Genomic DNA, 26,324 nt, shown 5'->3' with positions numbered 1-26,324 from the left:
ATAATTCTTATAAAAATGGAATAATATATAGAAATGTATTTTAATATATCTATGATATATATACTTTTTTCAATAAAAATAAAAAATAAAATATATGTATCTGTATATATGTATATATGTATATTTTAACTTTTGTTGCAAATTAGGCTACCTATACGATATAAGAATTATTACTTATCTCATGAATTAGATATCCTTTCCTTTATAACAATTATGTATTGTATACATAAATATTAATGAGAATAGAAATTTATTACGATCGGCTTCTCTTTATGTTGCCTTCATCATTCAAGCGTCTCGATTTTGTCCCTACGACCGGAAAATAGGTCGGCGAGAACGATAATCCGTAACGACTAGACGGAAGATAAAAGGAGGAAAGGAGGGTCATTAGGAAGGTAGATATAGCATGACGACGGATGCAGGCGGATTATGAAGGTGCACAGAAGGCGAAGCCGTTACAAGAACCGGAGAATTATCTGGTCGAGTCTCTCGAATGTCCGTCAGCCTTCATAAAGGATCATATCTAACAGATCACTGTCTCGCTAAGAATCGACGATTTTCAAGTATTGTTCTTTGAGTGCCGATTCTACCAATGAGACATAGTTTAACGGACTCATTCGCGAAATTTCTACATTATATTAGAAGTAACATAGACAATAATATATTTCTAAATTAGCAATAATCGACAATAATGCTAAATATACTCGCTACGTTTTCCAGGATCTTAGATTTCCAGATTTTTTAGTTTTTTTCTATTTTATAATTTTACACTTTTTATATTCATATTTTTCTAATTTGTTTATTTTTGTTTCCTCATAGACTAAGCTTCGTTTTCGTAATAAAATTTCTTTTCCAGTTTTCTATGCCAATATGTTTCAAATATTCTAAAACGTCGAAAAATCATATTTTTTTTAAATGTCGATATGTATATATGTATGTATGTACGGAATGTACATTGTACAACCTCTAACTTCCGCAATTTTTGAGATATCGGGCTAAATTTTTTAAAATGAATAGAATATCATTAAAGGATGGTATTGAATTTGAGTGAGGATCGGTGAAAGGATTCATTTTTTATAAAATTTTTAATATTTTGAGAAATGTCTGTACACGTTGTAGCTTTCGCAAATTTTGAGATATCTTCTTCTATAAGAAAGTCAAAATTTAAAAACCCGCTTGCTTTAAGCTTAAGCTTTATGAGCGAAATAAAATGATGAGGAAGCAATGTGCAAGTTTCTAATTTGAACAATTTTCATCTTATTTAAGTTCTTAAACAGACAGACAAATTATATAATTTCAATTATTGTCAAAAATATATATTTTATTTTTCTGACTGATCGCTAGCTCCCTTGCCTGCGACGATATTTTGATAAATATTTGTGTCAACGGAAATATATATGTGACCATGTATGTATCTAGTCCGGTACGTTCGATAACATCGATATACCGAGAGCGAGAGAGCGGACGGACGATCGCTTATCCGTCGTCACGAACGTTTTTTTTTTTTGCTCCCTTCCCCGAGGATTTATATTTTACCTCGCGCGTCGCGACGAGGTTGACCGGGGTTGAAAAAAAAATCTGCGGAAAAGCGACCGGAACGAGTACGATCTCATCGGTGGTGACTCCTGTAAATTCTTCAGGATATGTATCGATATCGTGCGCGCATGGCACACACACCGCGAGCTTTTACTTTGCCACAAACAAATAAAAAAATATCTCGACGATAAAAAAAGAAAGAGAGAGATGTATTTTTATGAAAGAAAAAATGTTGCGCTGCACGCGCTATATTTGAGGTATATATCGCGTATTATTTTTGCATCGCGCGAAACGCGCATCGTCAATAGTGACGAAATAGTGCGACCGATTGGCGACAAGTAACTGTGGCACCCGCAAAAACTGAATAAAAAATAGAGCTATTAATGGTAAGTAGATTAATAAAGCCTAAAAGCATTTTTTGAGTTTGGAATGACTCGTTTCTCAAAATTTTATTAATTATCAATGAGTAATTAAAATCTCATGGGAAAAGAGTCTATATATAATCACAAATATAAATATAATTACATGTATATAAAATAAATCTATATGGGTTTTTTCTTTTGTATAATCTCTGTCTTTATATATATATATACAGGAAATATAATAAAAAGAGAATAATTGAAAAATAAGTAGAAGAATAATTTTCGCATTGTTTTTTATATGTATTTTATATATAATTATATGTATATATTTATATTTGATTATACATATATATCTGGACATATTTCTGGAGTAGAACGGAAAAAAATAATATGCAATAATATGCATATTATTTTAAAATAATTTGCAATAATATTATTAAAAATTAATGATAAATATTGTATTAGATTTTAAGCTCGTTTTCGCCGAAAGAGTGATCGGAAACGGACGGAAGATCGGACAAGCGCGAAATTAGAACGTGCGCGAAACGGACAAGTTTCGCTCGATACGGTATAAATATTCGCGGCTGGGTCGGGAACGTGCGATGCTGAAATTAGATGACGTAAATCGCATTACACCAAATGTCTCAGAACTCGTCGATCGTCTCTTCTTCCAAGACGAAGATAGCTCCGGTGTCAAGAAGAATGACGGTCGTCTCAATCCATCGATCGTTTCTCAATTATTCGTAGCCTAAAAATAGCCAATAGTAGTTTAACTATCGCTATCGTGGTTACGTACATATCGTGCACGCATGTGTGTATATGTTTGGTTGGTTGGTAATGTTAGTGTGTGTGTGTGTGCGTGCGTGGTGTACGCACGTGTGTGCGTGTGTGATGTGCGCGCATGCCAATGTTATCCGGAGTTTAACGCAGCGCGGGCGAAATTCCGGCTTTCGTGATATTTTCGTTTTTCGTCTTTTTTACATATCATTCCGAGTATTATATACAATGGATCAGCACAAGTTACAACGTGACAGTGTTTTGTCCTACTACATTGTTATGTTTTTTTATTTCATTTAAGATACCTCTAGCTTCCGAAATTATACTAGCTACTACACTGCATACTTTTTTTTTTCTTTTTGCAAGTTTCTTCGCTTTATAATTATATATTGATTTCTATTTGATGAAATATATAAACATGATTATATATTAATTAAAGTCAATATTATGCATCATTATTGCATTATTATTAACGGGATAAAATATAATAGTAAAGTGTTAACCGCGTCTATCAACATATCTGTAGTCATTGTCCGTCGTATCGGCCAGCCATAATTACGCGGGCAGGTATCGATCCATTTTTTAGGAAACGGTAATGCGCCGAAATTAGCCGGAAGTACGATATTCGAATTGCAACGTTCATTTTGTAAAATACATGATTACGCGATGTTTGATCCGGCTGACCGGCTAGCGAAATAACATGGCCTCAATCCCAGACTGAAGCCCGAGTTTTGTAAACTAAAAACCAATTGGATATTAATCCAGATAACATTCGAACTTTGCGGCGCAGTTAGAAATATCCCGCGTTGATAACAGCCGTAAAATAAAACCTTATTGTATATTGTACAATTATATAAAATCTCTCTCTCTCTCTCTCTCTCTCTCTCTCTCTCTCTTTTTCTTTATTTATTTGCGATGTAGATTAGCGATCATGCCGAGAAGTATTATCTATGATATCAATATATATAATTTCTTTCGCAAGATATGTACCGCTGTAAAAATTTAAAAAAAAAAGAAATGATTGATTCAGACTATTTAAGTTTTAATTAGTCATGATCTTTTTTGCTCTTTTAGAAGATCTTCTTTGGGAGATCTTACATATCTCTTATGAAAAGAATTTATGATACCTAAAACTTATGACCTATACCGTTACGGAATGATACTTAATTACCCAAACAGGAGCGATGATCCCCGTATTATCATGGTTTCATATAATCGAGATAAAGTGCTAAAAAACATGAAGTTCTCGTGGCAAATGTAACGCGCCACTAGAACCGGAAGATTCAGGCTTTAAGCGAAAACTCGTTCTGTCCGCCGATATTCCTCCGGTGGAAGGGAACACTGTGGCTGAGGAATTAATCATTGAGCACGGGTACTTCGGGGTCCGCATGCAAAATGGCTGCGATCGATCCATCGCACCGCCGACGAAATGATTTCGTAACGAGGCTCTCTCCCTCTCTCTTTCTCACCCTCCTCCCGCTCTCTCTCAACCCTCCCGCTCTTTTCCCTCTCTTTCTCTCCCCCCCTCTCTCTCTCTCTTACTTTTCCGCGTTCGCTTGATCTCTCCGTCTCTCTTTTACCTTCCGTCAATCTCGCACGCTCGTCCGCTCTTTCGACCGTCCGACGTCTGGTTCACGACCTCGTTCTATTCTCGCTGAAATTACGAGCTCCGTCGGTTCCTCCGAAAGAGCGACTACGCGCGCAACCGTACGCCACGACGGCGGCGGAAACTCTGTCGCGACGTACGACCTCGCCTGCGAGGAAAAGCGCGCCGAAGTAGACGTGGACGGACGCGTTATTTTTGGTGATCGAAAAGGTCTCGTTGAAGTTATTGTAAATTAAAGTACGATCCGCCAAATTTCCACCATAAACTAAACCTTTCACCAATAATATTATTATCGTCTTCGAAAGAATTATACAATATATTATATTAAGTAATATTATATATGTATTATGATTGTGCAATATTATTTCTCAAGAATGCACAATCAAATTTCAAATGTACATTTTTCAGTTAATCCCTTTGATCTCTGCTTATGATAATGGTAACACGACAATTAGTGTAAGATATATTTTGCCGCGACCGTGTGGAAAATCATGGATTTCGATCCTTGATTATTTTAACATCATATCGATCGAGCCTGAGCTGGAATGACGGACAAACTCGATTACCTTTTTTTTTAAGTGCTGTTCATCCTCACTCGCGATCTGCCGATTACGCGGGGCGAGAGCATGATGTCAATTATTCACGTGTAACGAAATTGATTAGCCCAGGATCGGTGCGCGAGTGCGTAAAGGCTGCGGTCGTAAAATGGTCTTAATGGTCTTACCTCGTCCGTTCGAAATTAATTTAGTGCCGCTTTGTCGCTCTATTACGAGGTGCGCAAGAACTTTTTTTTATAGCGGTTAAAGTGTTTGCTATTGCAACATATAATAGTAATATTTTACCCACGATAATTTTATAGCAAAAATTTTATCTCTTCATCGCATTTCGGTTGGAATTTTTCGATTTTTAATTATTCAAATTAATATTGCAAAATTCATCAAAAATTTTAACGAATTAATCAAATTTTTTTTTTTTTTTGGCAATTTGTTAGATTTTTTGATAAGCTTCTAAAGATTGGATTATGCGAAACATGTGATTCTCGTTACTAACGGCGTCCGATATCCCGCACGACGATCGACGCAGGTGATGTAGAAACGAGTGACGCGCGAATGTTTTATTTTTGCTTTATCGCGCGGTAACGCGGGTTGCGCGCGAGGTAGATCGCAGATGGGTCGGTGCATTGTTTTTCATCTAAACATTGACGTAAACGTTGCCCACGCGGAACCTTCTTGCGGTCCTCGCTCGCTATCGGTCGACGGTGGCGCGCACATATGTCACATAATTACGCGCGATAAGAAATGCGGAAAAAAGAGTCGCGCAAACTCGGCTCGCCCACGCGATTACAGCGACATTTTTCTCGCCCCCGTTTCATCGTCCGTGCGAGGACTATAGTCCACAAGGGTACTTGTGCGAGCCAGCTATGGTCGACAGTGATGGCGACTCTGAGCCCGGGGGGGATTTTATGACAAACAAGCCGGCAAGTGCCATCTGCGGCTGTCAGAGCCATCACGCCACGCCTGATGCCACCCCCTGTGCGTCATCTCCCCCTCTCCCCGGCGACATTAACAACGTCAAGGGCGGCCTGCTAGCTTTGCCAGTGAAGTGTTTGTCGTAGGGATTAGGCTGCTCGATGTCCGGCCTGCTGCTGCATCCCGATGATCCGTAGGACCTTTCGATACGAGTACTCACGGGCCATCCCCTAAGTTACAGCCCTTCTGAGCGATGATCTTGCAGGCGCACGTGCCACGATGTATTTGGGGCAACGGTAAAAGCTCTAATTGTAAGAGTAAAAGTCCTAATTAGGGATGCGAGTGTATGTCGACAAGTTTTATGAAGAAATGAATGGTCAAATATGATAAATAAAATGTTCTAAAAATAGCACGTCTTACTGTATCGATTTTTTTTTACACATTTCCAGTCTATTTTTTCGCCAATTATTTTTCACATTATTATTTTAATATATGATTGTAGTAACAACTATTTCATTTACAATTGCAATGATAATTTGGCATTACATCGCATAATCTTATAGGTTGTTATATAAAAGCTCTAAATTTTTGCATAAAAATCTATTACAGCACGTCATATTTTTATATAAAATGAAATACTCATACTAACCACAATTATATTTTTATATTACCACAAACACCGCGACACAATTCGTTGCCAATTACATCATGATGTCACTGACTCGATAACTTCTTCCTGAAGCGAGTTAATGAGCGGCAAAAATAGCGATTCTAAATAGCGTAAAGAAAAAATCAAAGAAAAAAAATTGATCATATTTCATTTCAATTTTTTAAAGCGATATAAACACATGATTCCCTCATCATCGAAATTATCAATTGAGATGTAACATATATTTTATCCTTCGGGATTGCTCAAAATGCACTCTGTGTTGGATGAACTGATAATTCAAGAAGCGTTGGTGTGTATTTTTTCTTCCTCCTCTCCCTAAATTTCCCGGCGCCCAAAAGTGCACTCGTTGCACGTGAGAAAAAAGGCAGACCGAAAAGAACAGGAGACGAAGAGAACGCAAGAGCTCTGAAACGAGCGCGTGAAATGGATAGATGAGGGGACTGGAGGAAAGATAAAAAAAAAGTACGAAGAGGGAGCGTGAAAGAGAGGAGGAAAAAAGACGAGGGAAAAAGGAACGAGGCGCTTCCAGGATCTTGTGCCACCTACGGTGTGGCGGCTCACTTGCTTATTACGCGACCGAGTCGGTTCTTTTCTTTCTCTCTCTCTCTCTCTTTCTCTCTTTCTACCTTTCTCTCTTCTCCTTTCAATTCCCTCGCGTTCTCGTCCGATGGCAAAAGTTTTGTCCCTTGTGCGGACTCGTCCGAATTCTCTTGGACTCTGTCTTGACCACGGAGAAAGTGCAGCGATGCTTTGGAGGATAAACGAAAGAGGAAGATGAAGATTGAAATAGAACGAGAAAGAGAAAGGAGAAAGGGAGAAGGGAGAATAGACGCACGTATACCTAACGAACAAGGGTGAGCTAGCTCACCAAGAGACAAAAGAGCGATGAGCGAGAAAGAGAGAGAATTCTGAGAGATTCAACGGGTGCGAGGAAGAGATCGAAGTTCCGACAGAGCGACAGGAACGACGTGATGGCAGGGGCTAGCGAGAAGCAGGACCCGGGTCAGTAGTTGCCCGTTCACCGGCGGGAAATATCGGCGAAACCGTGGGCGGGGGTGAGCTCGGGGACGGTCGGTCGCTCGGGATGGGACGGGTTGGGTTGAGATGGGACGAGTTGGGTTGGGATGGGACGCGCAGGGGATGGAGGATACTTAAGCGCGGCTGTGCGCGCAGAGTGGCGGCTCGTGGCGGCAGACGAGGGGACGGAAAACGGTTGCGACTGGGGTGGTATGGGGCGAGATGTAGCGCGACTCGACTCGACTCGGGGCGGCGGACGCGCGCTTGCAGAGGCGCGTGGGATGGGGAACGCGATGGCGCACTCGGTGAGACTAACCGGGGGAGCGGAAAGGTGGCCGGGGGCGGTGAGGCGCGAACGAACGAGCGGATGACGGGACGAGGTCGGGGGGCGGCAGAACGGAAGCCAGCAGCCTCCGCTTGCGAGCGGCGACGCTTCCGACCGTTTCATGCTACGGGTGGCCGCGAAGTGCCGAGTATCGCGCGTTTCTTGCCTCCCCTTCGCAAGTTCCCTAGAGTAAACGGCCATTAATAATTCGATTTTTTTTTTTAAATTCGAGATTATTTTTTTATTGTAGAGGGAGGATTTCAGTCGTAAAAAGATTTAGTACCTAAATTCGAAATTTTCTTATAAAAAAAAAGAGTTTTTTTATATGAATAGTTAACACCGTATAATTCTAAAAATTAATATTTTTCTGTATCTTATTTATTTCAATGCACGATAGTGAGTTGTTTTATAATAGATACTTATAATATAGATACACACTGTGTGCAAATATTAAATTCAGATACCTTATAAAATGTCTTTTTAAATGATTTTTTTTTTAATATCGATGAAAACAATCATTTTTTCAAATTGCATATATCAATGTGTACAATTAAAAAAAATAAAGTTTATTTATAATTAACGTAATTAGTATCTTTCCATGCAAGTATGATTGTTAAGGCTTAATAAATACACCCCGTATATCAGAAAGAGAAATTATGCTGATATACGAAATGTACCGGGTGAACTATTAAATTTTTTCATATTTTTCAATTTTTAAAAACTATATAAAAATTTCATTCAATGCCATGACAAATTAATTTATAAGGAAATAAAAATTTCGAAAATGCACATCAGTCAAAAATTACATTCCGTATCAAATAATTGCATTAATAGTTAGGACTAAATAAATAATAACAGAGCAAATGAACCGACTCTGAAGTATAAAAAGCACTATAAAACTATAAGACTTATAAGCTATACGATAGAGAAATTTCGTAACGACGTCATAACTTCCAAAAACTCGATAGCAATTGCCGAAGAAAGCTTATCGTCTCGGGCAACACAATTTATCCCGCATTATCTTGTGTTAATTATTAATCTAAAAATGTGTGCGTATGTGTGCGCGCGCTCTTTCGATAGAGCGCCGCATCATACTGCGAATATAACGCTTATCGATTTTCACGACGCGACTCTTTAATCTTGGTAATCGAGCGAACGCCCCCGCAACCGCCGCTCCCGCTGCGTCGCCTATTCATTAACGGCGTAAACGGCGAGTGACAGCTGGCGCGTTGTCAAGTCCCGGCGCGTGTACATACACACGCGCGCGTGTACGCGCGGCCACGCGCGTCGCAAGAGCGTGTACAGAGTCGTAACTAGATTACAAATCACAAAGGTGGCACGTGTTACAAAATCAAAAATTTGAGATTGTGTCTAATTAATATTCTCGACGTTTAGAGTTATTAAGCATCGCTTTTTCTGTAAAAAAGATTTTATTCAAATGTCAATTTTATGCGAGACAAGTCTTCTGCGCAAACATTATTCCGCGATCAATTTTTAATAAAACCTTCTTTTGTTTTTGTTTTATCTTTTCTGTCTTTTTTTTTGTCGAATTGTAAATTAAAAGATTAATTAATTTTTACTTGCTTGTTATACATATAAATAAAAAATCATATTAAACTTAAAATAAGCACATGCAATTATTCTTTTAGGAGCAAATTTTTTTTAAATTAAAATCTTATAATTGTGATTTTATTATCATTACGTGTACGTTATAATTAATTTTATTTATATGTATGCCATTTTGCGGCAAAATGGCGATGTTAGTTTTTCGCCACGGGCGCGTACAACTCTAATTACATCAGTGCGCATATATACATATACGCAGATTCACGCACGTCTCGAGCACGTGGAGTCGAGGACGACGCACATAGTATATGAGAAACCCCCTGGAGGCGCTTTGCACCCTCCTATCACGAAAATACGACATTGGCGTATCTCTTTAACGCCTCTAATATCTTTAATATTTCCCCTCTTCTCTTTCTCTTTAACGCGCCTGCAATATCGGTAATGTCCTATAACATTAATCTCACATTAATCAATTCTACTTTGCAGTTTTAGGAAAATATTTAAAAAATTTTATTTTAAAAGAAAACTATTTTTTTAAACATTATATATATATATATTTATTTTTTTTATTTTTAGAAAGCGTCTATTTAATCGCTTTGTGATAAGGATAGCGAGATCGCCTGTTTATCGTAGATCGAACATCGCGAGAAAGAGAAAAAGAAAGAGAGAGAGAGAGAGAGAAAATACTCAAAGAATGCACGCGTCTCTTTAATTTTTCTAATATCTCGCAATATTTCTCAAATTGGCACACGAGCCCGACAGACGAAGATAACGCCGCGAGCTGGAACTCCAACACCTCGAATGTCGAATGGCCGTCACAGTGACGTGGCGGTGAAATATTCAGGTCAGCGACGAGAACGTCGACGATCTTGGCGCACGTCGCCCCGTCAATCGATCTGTCGACTCGCGATGCGAGTACGTGACAAATAATACGAACCAGGTAAAGTAAAAAATTTCGAATTTATCTCTGACATGTATGTTTTGTCCAATTAAATCCACAACTACATTATCAATAATAGAAGTGCAGTGTCTCCTATCTTTGTACTTTCAATTGTACGAATGATAGTATGCTGTGCTATATTTCGTTGGTGGAATACAAAATACAATTATTTATGTAAGCATTTATAGTTAAAAGAAAGAAGCTTTTTACACATTGTGTATGTAAATGTCTTAAAAACGCCTTTTAAGTAATATATATAGAGTGTTTCAAATATATATACATATATATATATAAGGTTTTGCAAAGTGTTTTCTCCGAAACATGACGTCGTACAAAAAAAAATGTTTCAAATAAAATTTGTAGGATTTTGAGGGGAAAAAATGATAATCTTAAATTTTAACTAAGGTTATTTTTCAAAGTCATGGAAAAGTCAAGTTTTCCTAGTTTTTTTAAATAGAACTATAATTTTTTTATGTAAATCGATTCCCCAATATCCGGCGTCAAAAGTTATAAGGGTAGGATAACCAAAAATTGAAAATTTTACGAGATATCTTATACTTCAATTTGACATAATTTTACATAAACTATGAAATATCTCGCAAAATATTCATTTTTCGATGATCTTATCACAATACTTGTATGCATTAAATAATAAGAGGAATCAATTGTAAAGAAAACACAAAGTTGTTTTTATATGTATATATAAAAGTGCAATCTTGGGGAAAGACAATACAGTGACGTTTCGGGTTAAGTAGTTAGTGATTATCTTAGTCAGACACCTGATACGAAGAAGCGATTAATGTCAGACGGACAAGATTTCAGAGTTCAATGTTCACATGTGTCTAAGATTCTATTTCAGGAAAGAGATGCGATGCGGTTGGTGACAGACGGCTGCTCGTGTACAGGCAGCGATAAGCTTAATGACACGGTCTGTCGGCGCAATCGCCGACGTCACTCCGATATTTAGCCCGTCGGGAATTAAACGCGGCCGGACGATGATAACGATGGCGGCGGCGCGAACGCCGGGACTCTAATATCTCTAATGTCAATTCCCTGTCCCCGGGCCGTAATATCGGCCTCGTAATCGGGCGCGAACGACGATCTTAATAAACTTACGAGAACCCACGTTATTGCGATTTCATATTTTATTATCGTTAGCTGCCTCAAGCTCTTGCAGCGATTTTGCAATTATTCTTGCAATATCGTTTGTGGTTATTCCGATTAAGAAGAAAGACAAAAGACTAGCTCGGACTTTATCTCTTCGCACACATCCGTGACGTCAAATTAATTTTTTTAAACAAATTATAGATCAAAGATTACAAATTTTACTTTTCATTATTTTAGCTGAGAATAGAGAAGTTGCGTGTCTTTTCTCGCAGAGCCGTTTTGAAAAAGATATATATTTCATTGAAAAAAATCTGTCCTCAACCGCATAAATAACACAAGCAGCAAAGGGAGGTGGCCAAAGGGTGAATAGGCGATCTTGCGAAGTAGGCTTTATATTTATCGCGGCAATAAGGCGAAACTCGACGCCGGGCATCGTCGGATCGAGGGATGGAAGAGGGAGAGGAGAGGGGACGAGAACCGATGTCGTTGGGACAATCGGTGGCCGTCGTTACCGTTAACGACGCGACGTCCAATGCCGTCGGTATTTTCACCGCCTCTCTCTCTCTCTCTCTCTTTCTCTCTCTTTTTCTCTCTTTCTCCCTGTTCGCTCTCTCTTTCATCGTTCCCTCTTACCGCCGACTCGTCATTGCCGCCTCGTTTCGCTCTTCGCCGTTTCACGTCCCCGCACTCGTTCCGAGATCCGCGATCGTCTGGAGACTCTACCGGGTGTCTAAAAAATTGAAATTAAAAATCTTCGATTAAAATATAATGCATTCATCGCATAAAATATATATAATTATTGACAAGAATCTATATAGAAAGAAAGAAGAGTCTTTCAGATAATATTCATGCCGAGAAGTCAACATTCGCAAAAAAGCTTTATACGGTTGAATTTTATTGGAATATATCTATGCGAATATATCTATTCACTTTCCTGCATCCTCAATAAAAAATTTTACAAGAAGGAGATCAGACCATCTCGTGACGTGATCATGGCGTCACGGTGCCACGCGTCATTGAAAGAGATGAATCATCGAAAGTTTCGCTGTTGTCACCCCTCACCATCCTGGTACTCGATTAAAGGCATTAGGATCGTCCTTCGTGGCGAGGGTGCGCCATCGGGAATCTCGCGGGGCGGAAGAGGAGCTGAGGGGACGCTTGTTTGTTCGGCACCTGCCGCTTACGCGGGCGCGTGTACGAGGTCGTTGGTTTCCTAATCCGATCGTGACGCACGTGCACATACGGACCCCATTCGGAGAGTTTACATAATGCTCTTCTTCCCCCTTCCCTTTTCCCATGCTCCTTCCCAATCGGTCAATCGCGAAGAAGACTTCGCTAGAATTTACCGCGATGAATCTCAATGAGGCGTGTGAGCCGCGCGTGTGATTTTCGTTCCACCTTTTGCACAGCTACTCAGCTGCTAATTCATTTAACTCTCGATGACTAACATGTAGTACATATATATTTAGCAGGGAGATAAAATTTTTCGATTACATTATTATCTAGTTATATAATAATTAATTGTATATAATTTTTGTGATTGAAATGCTTTGTTTGAAACATACATTGTTGTATTAAATTATATTTATATATATGATCTCGATTAAAATTTATTTTTATATATTGAGATATAGAAAGTATTGCAAGAATATATAGATTTAGAATGTGTTTACATTCTATTTTAAAATTCATTTACTTCGTTTCTGACGAATTATGCTTTGCAAAATTAATTTATATAATGTCGTTATTATATATTTTCTTCTCATTATCAGAATAATTAATTTTGACATTGCGAGCATGCAAATATATTAATTAGTTAATTTAAAATTTATTTCCCTCAAATCAATTAATCTAAGAAAGAGAAAATGTGAAAAAATATTATTAAGAAAAAATTATTAAGATTATTAGAGCTGTATAAAAGATGGTATAAATTATAATAAAGCACAAGAAAAAAAAAACTATAATTTATTAAAAATTTCAACCTTTCTATTGATAAGCAAAAATCAGAAATGCTTTTATTTTTAGTCTCTCTGAAAATTTCCAGCTTTCTCTGCAGTTTTATTTTCGATGATATCACGATCTGTTCTACATAGTAAAATCCCCCATTATCTTACCAATTGCAAATCAATTGAATCATAGTGATTGCGGCCGGTCTTGATCCCGCACTGTCGAGCGCAACACGCAACGCTTGTATGTGTTCTCTCATTCGTTTCTCTTTCCAATGCGGCACGTGTCGTCGCGTGCGGCTGCGGGTTTCTTTGCTCGTTTAGGGGCTCGAATTAATATCGTTCGCGTACGCCGCGCGACGCCATCTCATAAATAAAAGCTCGAAGAGGGTCGCGACGGAAACGAGTTGAGGGGATGATGGGCATCAGGACGCCAACGTGACTCGATTTTAGCGGACTTCTTCAACCCTTTTAAAGGATTTCTTTTTTTTTTACCGCGAAATTATCGCGAAAAAAATTATTTTATCCAGACTATTTTGATACCGTTTATTTGTTATAAAATGATATTTAAAATAAATGATAATTTAAAATAAATTAAAATCTTTTTTATTTTCACAGCATATCTATAAAATAACGTATAGCAAAATAACGCATAGTTATTTTGCGTAATGGCCCGATAAATTCTCAAAGGTCTCACACACTTTTAGTTAAAATTCTCATTAAAGGATGTTTCATGATTTCCGAAATATTCCGCGTGCTGTAGTGTACTTAATTTAATAAACGCGTTTTGGTAGTACACGCGGAATTTTGTATCAAAGACGTGAACATAATGGCGGATTGTGCATATAATCGTCAATGAGTATCGTCAATGTCGCATTACGCACACATACGTACACGTATTCACATGTGTGTTCATCGTAATTTTATATTCTGTTGCGCGAAGGGCAGTAGAATGCGTAATGTTGAAATAGCTCCATCATTATCGCCGCCATGTTCCGCATATCATTCCATGTATATCGTTTTATATATTTCACGTAGAAGCTAATAGCTTATCACAAAGCTACGTAACTATTTGTTATGTCAAATATTTACAGGCTAAAAGTTGTGTATTAAACGATAAGATTAATTATATACTACAAGTATTAACAATGTTCATATTTAATTATATATATGTATATATATATAAAGAAAAGAATATGTAACTGCTCGTTGCAAATTCATATCTTTTTCTTAAAAACAACTATGTGATTTTCTTACACCAATCAATTTCTCATTATTTTGTGCATAAAATTATTGAGATAGGATAATCAAAAAGTAAATATTCTATAAAATATTTCATAGTTTATGTAAAATTATGTAAAATTAAAATATAAAATATCTCGTAAACTATTAAATTTTTGGCCATATACTACCCTTATAATTTTTTACCATAAATATTGCGAGGAATCGATTTATGTAAAAAGGTTAAGGTGGGTTTATCTAAAAAAAAATAAAGACCATCATATAGCATCATCTTATATCTCTCTCGAAATCACAAAACTTCTGTACAAAACATTTTTTTATAAAAGATGTAGGAAAAAAGATATTTAGGTGGAGACATCAAAATGTTTCACCCTGTATTATATACATACGTTATATTAAAATATCAAAATATCACAAAATATTATATACAGTTTATATACAGAGTATTTCCAGACAGCTACGATAAACTTAAAGGGGTGGTCATTAATTTGAACAATTTTTGTTAAGTATTCGGCAACGCCTCCTAAAGGCGCTAAACATTAGTTTTAGCTTTGTTAAACACTGTTTAATTCTATAACGTTATTATTTTTTATTTGTTATAAAACAAAAAAAAATAAACACAATTTAAAAACATACAATTTTTTTTATTCTAACTGGACTTAAGCTTACAGAAATAAACAGCATTTAGCAAAGCTAAAATTGATGCCTAGCGTCTTTAGAAAGGCGTCATTGGACACCAATATTTAACAAAATTGTTCAATTTAATGAGATTTAAGAAACACTCTATTATATAAAATATATAGACAATATATAATTTTATTTTTCATTGAATTTAAAATCGACTGTCAACATTTCACAATTTAAGAATTAGAGAGATAATTTCATGATTTTTGAGGTTCAATATTAAAAAGTTGACAAAAATAATATTATATTTTTATTAAAATAAAATATGCTCCCAACTGGAAAGAAAAAAAGGATAAGAGAGAAGAGGAAAAAGAGGAAGGAGGATCGGAAAATCTTTAGATACAAGGAATCTGAAACACATAATGTAACTTTTCTTTAGAAAAGCATACAGTACGTCATAAAATGACCACCTCCGATGGCGATAATTGTATCCATTTTCGCGAAACGTTGCCCCTGCTTTCGTAATTGATCACACGATCGATCACGTCTATTTATTAACGGCGCTCGCGTCTTCCTGCTCTTATTTTACATGGCTTTTGTTTTTGTTTTTTTTTTCTCTCCCCAGTCGCATTTGCACGCGCTTTCCGTGATCGATCAATCATCCGCGTTTTTCGACGCGTCACGACGCGTCGTCGGCGCGTCGATGGTAACGGATCGGTAACCGCGGAATGTGACATTACGGATTTTGCAATAAATGCGGCGACACGCACGGACGATTTCCCGTACAGCGAGCCGGGAGAGCTTGGCCATGTAACAACCGCAATGCAGGTTTTTATACGCGACACGCATTTCGGCGCATTGGTGGATATCCGGTGTCGCGGACACGCGCCATGCAACGTGTAACTGGTAGCAGATTGGTCATTGATGCGCGATAGTTCGCAAATGCAGGCGTTATAATCACCTAAAAGTAGAACGTGATGTAGCGTCGAGGGCTGAATGGTAGGTATCAACCAGCGAATCGAATTCCGCATTAAAAACCTACCTGCACTTCTACTCGCATTTTATTTTGTTATAACGATTCTTACGATTAGCAGAGCGGAAGAAGGGGAGAGAAATAACAATTATTTTCATATTTATACTACTCTAAATTATGATTTATTTCCGAGTTTTTGATAACGATTAAATAACTGAAATAGGCGACAATTTTACAAAAATAGCTGCTTAATTACAATTTAATTGAAATTTATTAAAGTTTAATTGAAATTTGTCGTCAATTCAAAATGTTTCATATGTTTCATGCGTTTTATGTATTTTATGTGTGTTATGTTTTATATCAAATTTAAGAAATTCAGTTTCTTATTTTTCTTATTTTTCTATGAAACTGACGCACTGCCATCCGCGTTCTGGCTCTTACTAGCCCGCGATTATTTGAATTTATGTTTTATATGTTTTATATGTTATATATTTTATGTTTTATGGATAATAATAATTCTTTGGCTTTCTTCATATCTTGAAATCTTCATACAAATTAGAGTTACAATAATAGATAAGAAAGAAAAAAATTTATTATAGATATTATTTTATAATAGTTACTTTAAATTGAATGTGTCAGATTTCTCAGAGAGAAATAAATCTATTATTATCCATTTTAATAAATTTTCCATGGATTAAATGTATAATGTTTTAATTATTATTATACAAATTTATTCTTTTCAGCGATATGACTTTAAGTTGCTATAAAAGTGTTACTTTTACATTCACAAGATATATTTCGCAGTTAATTATTATTTATCATCGAGACATCTCTGTTAAACGCCAAAAAAAATCGCCCTGAGAGCCGCGTGATATACCTCTTACATGCATGTAATTAAACATCTTACGTACATAAAGTACATACACATACACACACACACATACATTCGCACTTTTTCACCATAATGCGCAATCATCATTGCCGATCACGATAAATTACAGTCATAATGCGCCGTTTGACCTTTCATCACGGATGGCTGTTCATCGCGTTGCAGTTAATCATTTCTACCACACGCGGGACTGACGGTGCAAAAAATCGCGGTCGATCTTACGCGCCTTTCTCGTGACGGAAAACGTTCCTGTAATCGTCGGCGCTCGTTTCGCGCTTCGTATCGCGCGTTCCGACCATCTCTTCTGCCACGCCTCGTGTCTCACCGCACTATAGCGCCGCGCCACATCAAGAGCCGTCCAGCGGAACGACTTTAACGAGGCGGCGTCCATTACACGCGTAAATCGAGCCCGCGCATTGACCGGCGATTTACGGCCGGTCGGCCGCGCTTTGTACAATGAGAGGGAAAAGAGTCTCGCCATCGTCATCGACAAAGATTTGCCTCATAGATATCTATGGGTGCTTTCCAGTAAGGAGACACAGAGAGACACTATGTCGTACAATTGAACACAATGTATGGGTGCTTGATGGAATAATCTAATATTCGATATAGTCACTAGTTTACGCTAATGTAAGTTTTTTTTCTCGATCTTAATAACGATCTGAAATATATAAAATAAATATCATTAATAACATTAAAAATTTTTAAAACATCTATGAATATATTAAAACAATATCAATTAGAGAAAGAGAGAATCTATCAATTATAATTTAAGAAAACGGACTGTCTTGTTTGACATTGATAACTTTAATTATATTATCAATCATTTATTTTGATTAAAATTAAATTTTTGTAAAATAAATTTCAAATTATAATCATAATTTTAATATACAAATTTTTACAAAAAAATGTTTAAGAGATAGATATTTTTTAATAGAGAAAGCATATTTATTTCATGTATGCAGTGCTACAAATATAAAAATTTTAAAAGTTATTAGAATTTATAATCATAATTTTCGACACAAATTATCTCGACTTTGCTTCACAGATGTATCGAGTTGTGTCGCGTTGTAGGAAAGCACCTGTGTCGACTCTGTGTAACACTGTATCATTTGTGTTGCTTATTTGAAAGCATCCTATATAACGCATTAGACTAGGGATGGGCAATTTACGGTTGATTAATCTATGTTCAATTCTTTTTTTATTACAATATCAATTAGCTTTCCAATGCTTACAAACATCTATTTATTGTTGGCGAGCAAATGAGATAAGAAAAGAGAAAAATGGGTGAATACATGTACAATCGTACATTGGGTCAAATAGTGAATTTGAAATAGAAGTAGACGAAACGAGCTATGCAGTGAGATGACGATGTCGCACATTTGTATCTATCCACATATTCCGTATTCGACACAAAAAAAAAAGGAGGAGGGCGCGAGCACGTTTGCATGTCGCACTTATACGTGACACTCGTCTACATAGGAAAGAAATCGAGTGTAAAAGGTATAGGCGGAGACAACAAATTCTTCGTGTGCACACATTGTGCCCCGACATATTCCCGCACGTTTTTGGATTCCTGTGTCACGAGCGGCGCGACGGACGTCGGCTTCGAGTCGAGAGCAGCGCGACGCGACGCGACGCGATGCGACGCGACACGTCCGTTTGACGTCGAATTAGCGCTGCTCGGCGGACGCGATAACGTCGCGTGCGAGTTCACTCACCCTTTGCGGCTGTCACGACCGATCTCCCTTTTTCGAATTCAGACTCGCGACGAAAGAGTTGCGGATTCGAGAGACATAAACGGGATCGGCGAATTTATCCAGAGATATAATTTATATTCCTGTTACCACACTAAAAATACTATAATTCTCGTACCGTGTGATCTATGACTTCTCTCTCATAACTTTGATGATATTCAATTTTAAATTTTTTACGGCGAAGCGCAACATATAATATGTATCTGTGAAAGTGTGAGCATAAATAAAAAAATACCATGAAAAGTTGTTTAATTTTAATTTTATTAATTTCGCGCTCCATAACATGCTGTTAATTTATACGTTTTTTACATAACATCATATAATATAATAAAGTGATAGTTCAAATTATTGTAGAATTATCGCTTTATTCTGTAATGATATATGAACATGATAAATCATTGAAAGAACCTTCTACAAGCGCAATACTTTTATAAAGTTTTCACATGTATCTAATCATTTCTATAGTCTTTCTTATTATTAGGAATCCAGATAAAGCTTAGAATATTCTTTTGTTTATATATTTCCAAGAAATTTTTTTATATTATTAATCATGAGCAAAAAATCAAACTTTTGGCTATTTTATTGTGTGTTAGCAGTTTTTATTCTCTTTTTTTCACCTATCTAATAATACTCATAAAGAATACACTATAGTGTATTTTATATATACAATATAATAGTAGATTTTTTAACACAAATTTTTTAAACAATACAGAGTTTTTATCGGTTTATATTATATATTGCTTAATATTAATGTTCTTATTTTGTGCGTTTCTGAAGCCTCACACACACACACACACACACATTTTACATACATTTTCGACGATAAATGCACTTCTTACATCATCGCCCACATAGCGCTACGCGCTGCACGTTTTTCCCGAGCGAACGGTTTCTCGGTTGCGATCCCAGCCCGGCTGTTGGGATATCGGAGAGTAGTCGCCCTTATACGAGAAAGCGGTAACGGAGATTCCGAAACGTTCGAACCGTTCCCAACCCCCATTCTCCTTTCCAGACTCGAGTCGTTCTAGACTCAAACTCGGAGGCGCGCAGTTAGGCGGTCGCTGGACCCCTCGATGCAATGTACAACGGGTGAGCTAAGAAACACGCGATATTTCAACGTAGAAGATATAGAAGGCAATCAAAAAAATAATGTGACAAAAAAAATAAATCCGAAAAATTTGAAAGCTATATATTTCATAGAAGGCCGAGAGCCTGCTTATTTGGGAGAATCTTGAGAAAAGAATAACAAAGTTTTGTGGATTTTGATTAAATTTAAGTTTAAACTCTCTCTCTTAATAATTTATTTATTCCCCGTTTGATATATATTTCATTAGATAAAACTTTTAAATAAATTTAAATCTTGTTTTTTACTGATCACCCGATATATTGTTTCGCCAACAGCGGCGCGAAAGGAAGAGCCGGCGAAAGAGACGACAGGCGAGTGCGCGAGTGCCGTTCAGCGTAGAAACGGGGTTGAGGCCATGAAGCAGCTATGTACAGTGTGTTCCAGAAATCATGCATTTTCTCTTATATAATTATATATATCAAAGATCAAATTGTAGAAAAGCTGTATATATATTTCAATGTATAGACAACGACAATACATCCGAGTTATTAGCGATCAAAAATTATATAAAACAAAATTTAGAATTTAAGTAAAAAAAATTAACTTAAATAAAATATAAATTTTTAAAGTTTTATATGTATATATATGTTAATCTTTTATTGCCAAAATTAAAATTTTTATACGCGTATAAAACATGCTATTTTTATTTTTGGACTTTATCAGTTTTGTCTAACGATAAGAAGTACCGCCATTCTTATTAGAATTTTTTTGGTACAAAAAAAAATTATATGCAAGGAAAGGCTAGAGTTCAAACGTTCACTCGGAGACAAAATTGATACCATTTTTTATAAGAACCTATAGTCGAGAGAAAATCCATGATACTTAGGATACCTTGTATACAGGACGTGAGGGATACAGTGCTTCAGTTCGTGCGGTTGTTCGCTTCTCTTTTTCTCTCTCTGTCTCTCTTTCTCTTATCATCTCACCGCCGACATCCCTGAAAGAAGACGGCGAGCTAGCGCGAAAAGGAAGGAGAAAAAGAGTGAATCAAGCCGAGTGCGTGCCATGGAGAGAGCAAGGAGTTGGGTGAACGGAGAGGATGGTGAGTGGAGAACCGCGCTACTGACGTGACATCCGTATCCATCTGTATGCCTGACACAGAGACGTGCCATGGCTGTGTTCGCGTGTGGGTGTACATATGCGCGCGAGTGTCGATACGTGCGCATGTAGCAGCGGCGGCGGCTGTCTGCCGCTGCTCTAGAGGCGCCGGCAGTTTGATGGAGGTGGCAGGAGCGGAACTATGGTACGACGTGACGAACGAGGAGAAAGAAAAAAAGCGAAAAGAGAGAAAAGTGGAAGAAGAGATAAAAACTGAGTTAAAAGAAAAAATAGAAAATTATATATATATATATAAAATAAAAAGAAAAAGGAATAAACTATAATAGATTCATAATTACTATATTTTGTTTTCGTACTATATATTAGTATTTATAAGATGTGTACGTCAAGAACTTGCCAGATCTGCTTTTAATTGCGGCAAGTGGAGATTAAAACGATTATAATTGTTTCATTGTCAACAATGTAAAGGCTAAAATTATATTATTATTGTAAGCGTAATGGAAACTTGTCCTATCATGTGGACTCTAATTAAACAAAATTTTAAAACCAGCATGATATTTTTCGTACTAACTTCTAGAATTCCTTAACTACTAAACTGACTATTAAAACATTATGGAAAAAAAACTTACTTGCAGCAGAGCAATCAGGATTTTGCAAAATCTGTAAGTGCAAAGAAAGTTTATTGCAAAAAGTTATTTGTTTTTGATTAACGGAGCATTGTTAAGAATATATATATATATATATATATCATTCATTTCATAAATTTACCGGAACGGCTATCCTTACGCTTAGAATAGCTGGCTCACTGTGCACAACTCTAATAGATATATTGAATAGTGTAAACAATTTTAATTTTATTAATGACATAAGTAAAGTTTTAAATAACTCTCCTAATTTAAATATCTGATATTGGTTAGCAAACAAGAAATGTGAAGTGATTTTTTCCCCTTTTTCGCATTTTTCCCTATTCTTCTGAATCAGCAATAACATCACTGATTAAAGCAATGATAAGATTTCACTGAAAAACAATGAGTATTTTAATGAAAACACTCACACTCTATTCCTCCGTCTTATGTTTCACTGATTACAGCAGATTACACTAAAAAATCAGCTATTACCGCTAACTGATTCTATTCATTATCAGTGAAATTTTACTGTTTGCAGTGCTGTACTCATAACTAGCATCATTGCTTATCAACGATAATATACTGATTATATTTAAGAAAGTGCAATAAAAATTAGAACAAATAACAAAGAAATTGATTAAGTCATGTTTAAATTCAAATATACAACATCGTGCGATATGCAGATCACTAGTAAAATTACGAATAATATATAAACTAATGCAATGCAAAAAATATTCTAAGATAAAAAAAAAATGCGATGGATGTATGAAACGTTAAGAACAGTACGAAACAAGAATTTAACACAAAAAAACCTCAAAGAGATAGAATGGAAGAAAAAAGGAAAGAAGAGAAAAAGATAAAAGAGTAATGAATTAAATAAAATAGTAGAAAATTAAAGATAGGATTATATATATATATATATAGTTTTGAAGTCTCAATACGAGAGCCGCGAAAGAAAGTTCATATTCAGGATGAACGGGAAGGCAGCCAACGTGGAGTAGACGAGAGGAGACGTACAAGAAGCGACAGTGGCGAGGAATATGAGAGAAGGTGGATGAGAAAGCAGCGGATGTCTCTCGATGCGGCTCCGTGTCGAGCTCGATAATATTCGAGGACTCGGGGAAAGGCCGGTCCCAACGCCGTAATCCTCGAGTGGCAGGGGCCATGGAGCGACGCGGACAGAAGAGGATAGGGTGGGGAGGAGGGAGAAGCGGCTGATACGCCTGATATCTGCTTTCGAACCTGGATCGATGATGCCTTGTGCGATGCAGCATCGACGACCATTGGCTATGGCTCGATAAGCCCAGGAAGTCCCGCTCGAAATCCGAGACCGAGGGATAATCAGGAGTTACCGCCGTGGCTTCGGCGTGGTGTTGCAGACTCATACGCGAAAGGGGATTCTCTTCCCCCTCTTCCCCCTCTCTCTGATCGGAATACATTATTGCGGATGTAATGCCGTGACGCTTTTAACAAAAGAAAATTAATATCTCTTTTCGTTTCCTCTCGAATTGTATTTTTGGACAATCGTGTAAGTAGTAAGTATCCGTTATGAGCAGACATAACGCCGTCTGACGAAAATGAATACATGTCAAGTAATGTTACAATTATTGGACTTTGTAGGCTCGAATTTTCAGGAAGAATCCAATATTTTGAATATTTATCGAATATCATACGAATATTCAAAATTTATTGTTCTAATATTATTTTTATAATGGTTACTTGTGGTAAAGCGGATCCTAGTTTTTATTCTACTTTTGTATTCCATTATATTTAAAGGCTAATCGAAGTTCTTATTGAAAATGCCGAAATAAAATAATTGATTTCATTGCAACAATACGTGACAAATAAAATAAACTGTGTATATAACAAAGTATAATTTATCTCATTTTGGTATTTATAATATTATGGAAATGGATTGTTTTAATTTTATACGTGTGATATTATGTAAAATATCTCTATCAGAGTATATATATTTTTTAAAAAGATACATTTAAAAAAAATTATATTAATAATCAAAACAATTATATAATTTTTTTTTTTTAAATTGCATATTAGTGTGTATGTGTGTATAATTCTCTTACACAAATTTTTAAAAAATTCAAAAACGATTAATAAAATTAAGATATATAATTAGTAGTGAATAATTGTCAATCTACATTAAAAACTCTTTTCCAATTCTCGAAGCGTTTCTCCCACCTTTTAGATTTAGTCTTGAAATTCTCGCCGTGCGACGAGGATTGAAAAATGCACAGCCAGCCTGGACATGCCACGAGCCGGATAAGAGTGGACGGTGGCATCAGCTTAAACAAAGTCTCCAATCCATAACCCTTACCTATCACTGAAGTCTCAACCCTCCAATGCCACACTGCTCACATTTTACCGCTCTGTCGTGCTACACGCACATAGTCGTGTAAAGATGTGAGTGGCATGAGGCTACTGGTTATATACCGACGACGTCGTCGTCGTCGTCGTCGTCGTCATCGTCGTCGTCGTCGTCGTCGTCGATATCGATGAGAGTACGGGAAGTAGGGTTGAATCTATACCGTGTTACGTGCCAGCCACGCGACGCGCCTGATTAAGGAGCCTGCAGGCAGGCGAAAGGGTGGCTCGCTTTCCTCCGCCTTCCCTTTTCTTCATCGTCGGCAAGTTCTTCGTGTTGGTCTTCGTAGGAGAAACAAGATGAAATCTGCAGATCGCAAGCCTCGTAATGGTTGGTACAAAAAAATATTTCTATTAGTATGCTATGCATCGTGCTAGACGCTAGTTGAGTCGAGAGATAAATTGAAGATCGAGAATAAAACTTGCTATTTTTTTCTGTAAATCTTCTATTGTAGAGAATACTATAATGTATTTAATTCGCAATTTACTTTCTCATGGATTTCTCTTTGTGTATGTATTGAAAAAGTTGAAATTAAATTCTTTATATGGTCAATAGTTTTCAATAAATTCAGATAACTATATATCTAAAAATCGTTAAAATCAGATATACAATGATCCATTAAATAAAACAATGAAACTCATCTTTGTATTATATTTGATCGAACGCAGATTTAATTTATAGAAAATTATTTCTACTTTCAAATTTTCTATAAAAAAAAAAAAAAAATAAAAAAAATAATCTATGGGAGAATCGATTTTTCGTGATTTGAAGAATTTCGAGTCGTCGACGAGACCGACAGGTAAGGTTAGATTCGCTCGAGTGAGGATGGTTAGAGGATAGAGAAACGAGGTTGAAGCTTCTATCCCGTATTACGTGCCGGCGAGGCGTCAGGCCTGATTAAGGATCCTGCGGGGGATTTGCCTGCACACGGCGTCAGCTCGTTTCAACTCCCTCCCGAAGCGACGACTCCTTCGGATCGACCTTTGCGAGACTCTGCGACGGAAATTCCCGGGAATGAGCGCGCCTTCCCACGACGATCCTTCGTTTTCGCGGAAGATACCGTTTGTATGCTCACAGAATTACATAAACGTGTCAAGAATTTTGCGACTACATGAGAAACAGCGTCGATGTCGCGAAAAATAAACGATACTCTTCTCTTCGAATCCTATCCCACACACACAGTTTCGCCAATCCAAATTTATATTTTTTATTGAAATGTTTTTTTATAGAGATTATTAACTTTTTTAAGAAAATGAATTTGTGTAAATTTGATTAAACAATATTTATAAAGTCAGCAATATTTCTAAATAATTTGTCTCACTTATATAAACTGTCCTATATTCACTGCATGTCCTTTTTTTGTGAGCTTTTCGAGCAATTTGGAATTGACTATTCTTAACAAAAATATCGATGTTAACAGTTTTGTAATAATTAGCAATATAAAAATTCTAACAAATTAATACATAGTAAAATTTTATTTATTTATTCATATTATCCTTTTCATTAAAATCTCTTTCTTTTTTATTCAAATATATTTGATTATCTAATTTTACGAGCAAATAGATCTTAAAAAGAATTTTAATTCGAGTATTACAAATATATTTTATGTTAACAAAATGCTATCTCTTTTTTGCGCAAAAAATAAAAGAATAAAGGAAGAAGACGAGAAATATTCTCGCACATGTTTGAGTGCGCAGGAGAACGAAGGATTTCGACTCTCGAGCTTCCTTTCCAGAATGACGAAGACGAATGTCGATCCGTGCGCAGGATATCGAGAGCTCAGGCTTCGACCCCGACCGGACCGAACCTTCCGCTCGTCTCGTCCATTTTTCTCTATATCCCCGACCTTTTTTCCTTCGGCAAGCGGTAGCCGGTTAAGTGCCCAGGGAGAACGATGAGAAGGTTCCTCTCTGATAACGACCAGAGGAGCGACCCAGCTCGTCCGTCCTACCTCGCCACGATCTTTTTCCAAGAATAATCTTACCTCCCATTTCTTCGTGTCGTCTTCGTCGTTTCGTCGATAGAACGCGAATATAGTCTCACCGGAATTATTGAGCAATAGGACTGCAGGATATGAGTGGACTTTTGATTTCTCTTGTTTTTGTCGAGCAAAGTCTCATTGTCAGCGATACATCATTATAACAATCTTTTTGCAATGTTGTATATGTCGAATATACATATATAACAAAACAAATTACATAATATGATAAAAATAAAAACCATCTTACTGAGGTGTAAATATTTTCTCGAAAACATTATGTCCGGGAAAATGTGTAATTATGCATATTTAGAAGATTAAAATACACACGCACTCTCTCTCTCTCTCT

General features: G+C 36.7%; 1 protein-coding gene across 4 annotated transcripts in view; it reads right to left on the bottom strand.

Annotated features, from left to right (window-relative positions):
- LOC115246309 overlaps window positions 1-24,602 on the bottom strand; it is a 51,338-nt gene extending 26,736 nt beyond the window's left edge. Inside the window, exons 1-5 of one of the 4 annotated variants that reach the window (XR_003885650.1) lie at window positions 23,814-24,602; window positions 22,860-23,080; window positions 21,621-21,651; window positions 20,764-20,869; window positions 19,355-19,900 (exon numbers count right to left, since the gene is read on the bottom strand). Coding sequence is in view for 2 of the 4 variants with exons in the window: in XM_029825025.1 (XP_029680885.1) it covers window positions 19,664-19,900; window positions 21,621-21,651; window positions 22,860-23,056 (465 nt within the window). In the remaining 2 variants the exon portion in view is untranslated. Of the gene's footprint in view, window positions 1-11,847; window positions 12,106-19,354; window positions 19,901-20,763; window positions 20,870-21,620; window positions 21,652-22,859; window positions 23,081-23,813 lie in introns of those variants that run through there. The other 3 variants (XM_029825025.1, XR_003885651.1, XM_029825026.1) reach the window with 3 other exon arrangements.
- Between the last annotated feature and the right edge of the window lie 1,722 nt (window positions 24,603-26,324).

The sequence above is a fragment of the Formica exsecta genome, unplaced genomic scaffold, assembly GCF_003651465.1.
Source record: "Formica exsecta isolate Colony F162 unplaced genomic scaffold, ASM365146v1 scaffold147, whole genome shotgun sequence".
NCBI classification, from domain to species: Eukaryota; Metazoa; Arthropoda; class Insecta; order Hymenoptera; family Formicidae; genus Formica; species Formica exsecta.
Note: the sequence above shows the minus strand (reverse complement) of the source record. Positions and strands in the feature narration are given on the sequence as shown.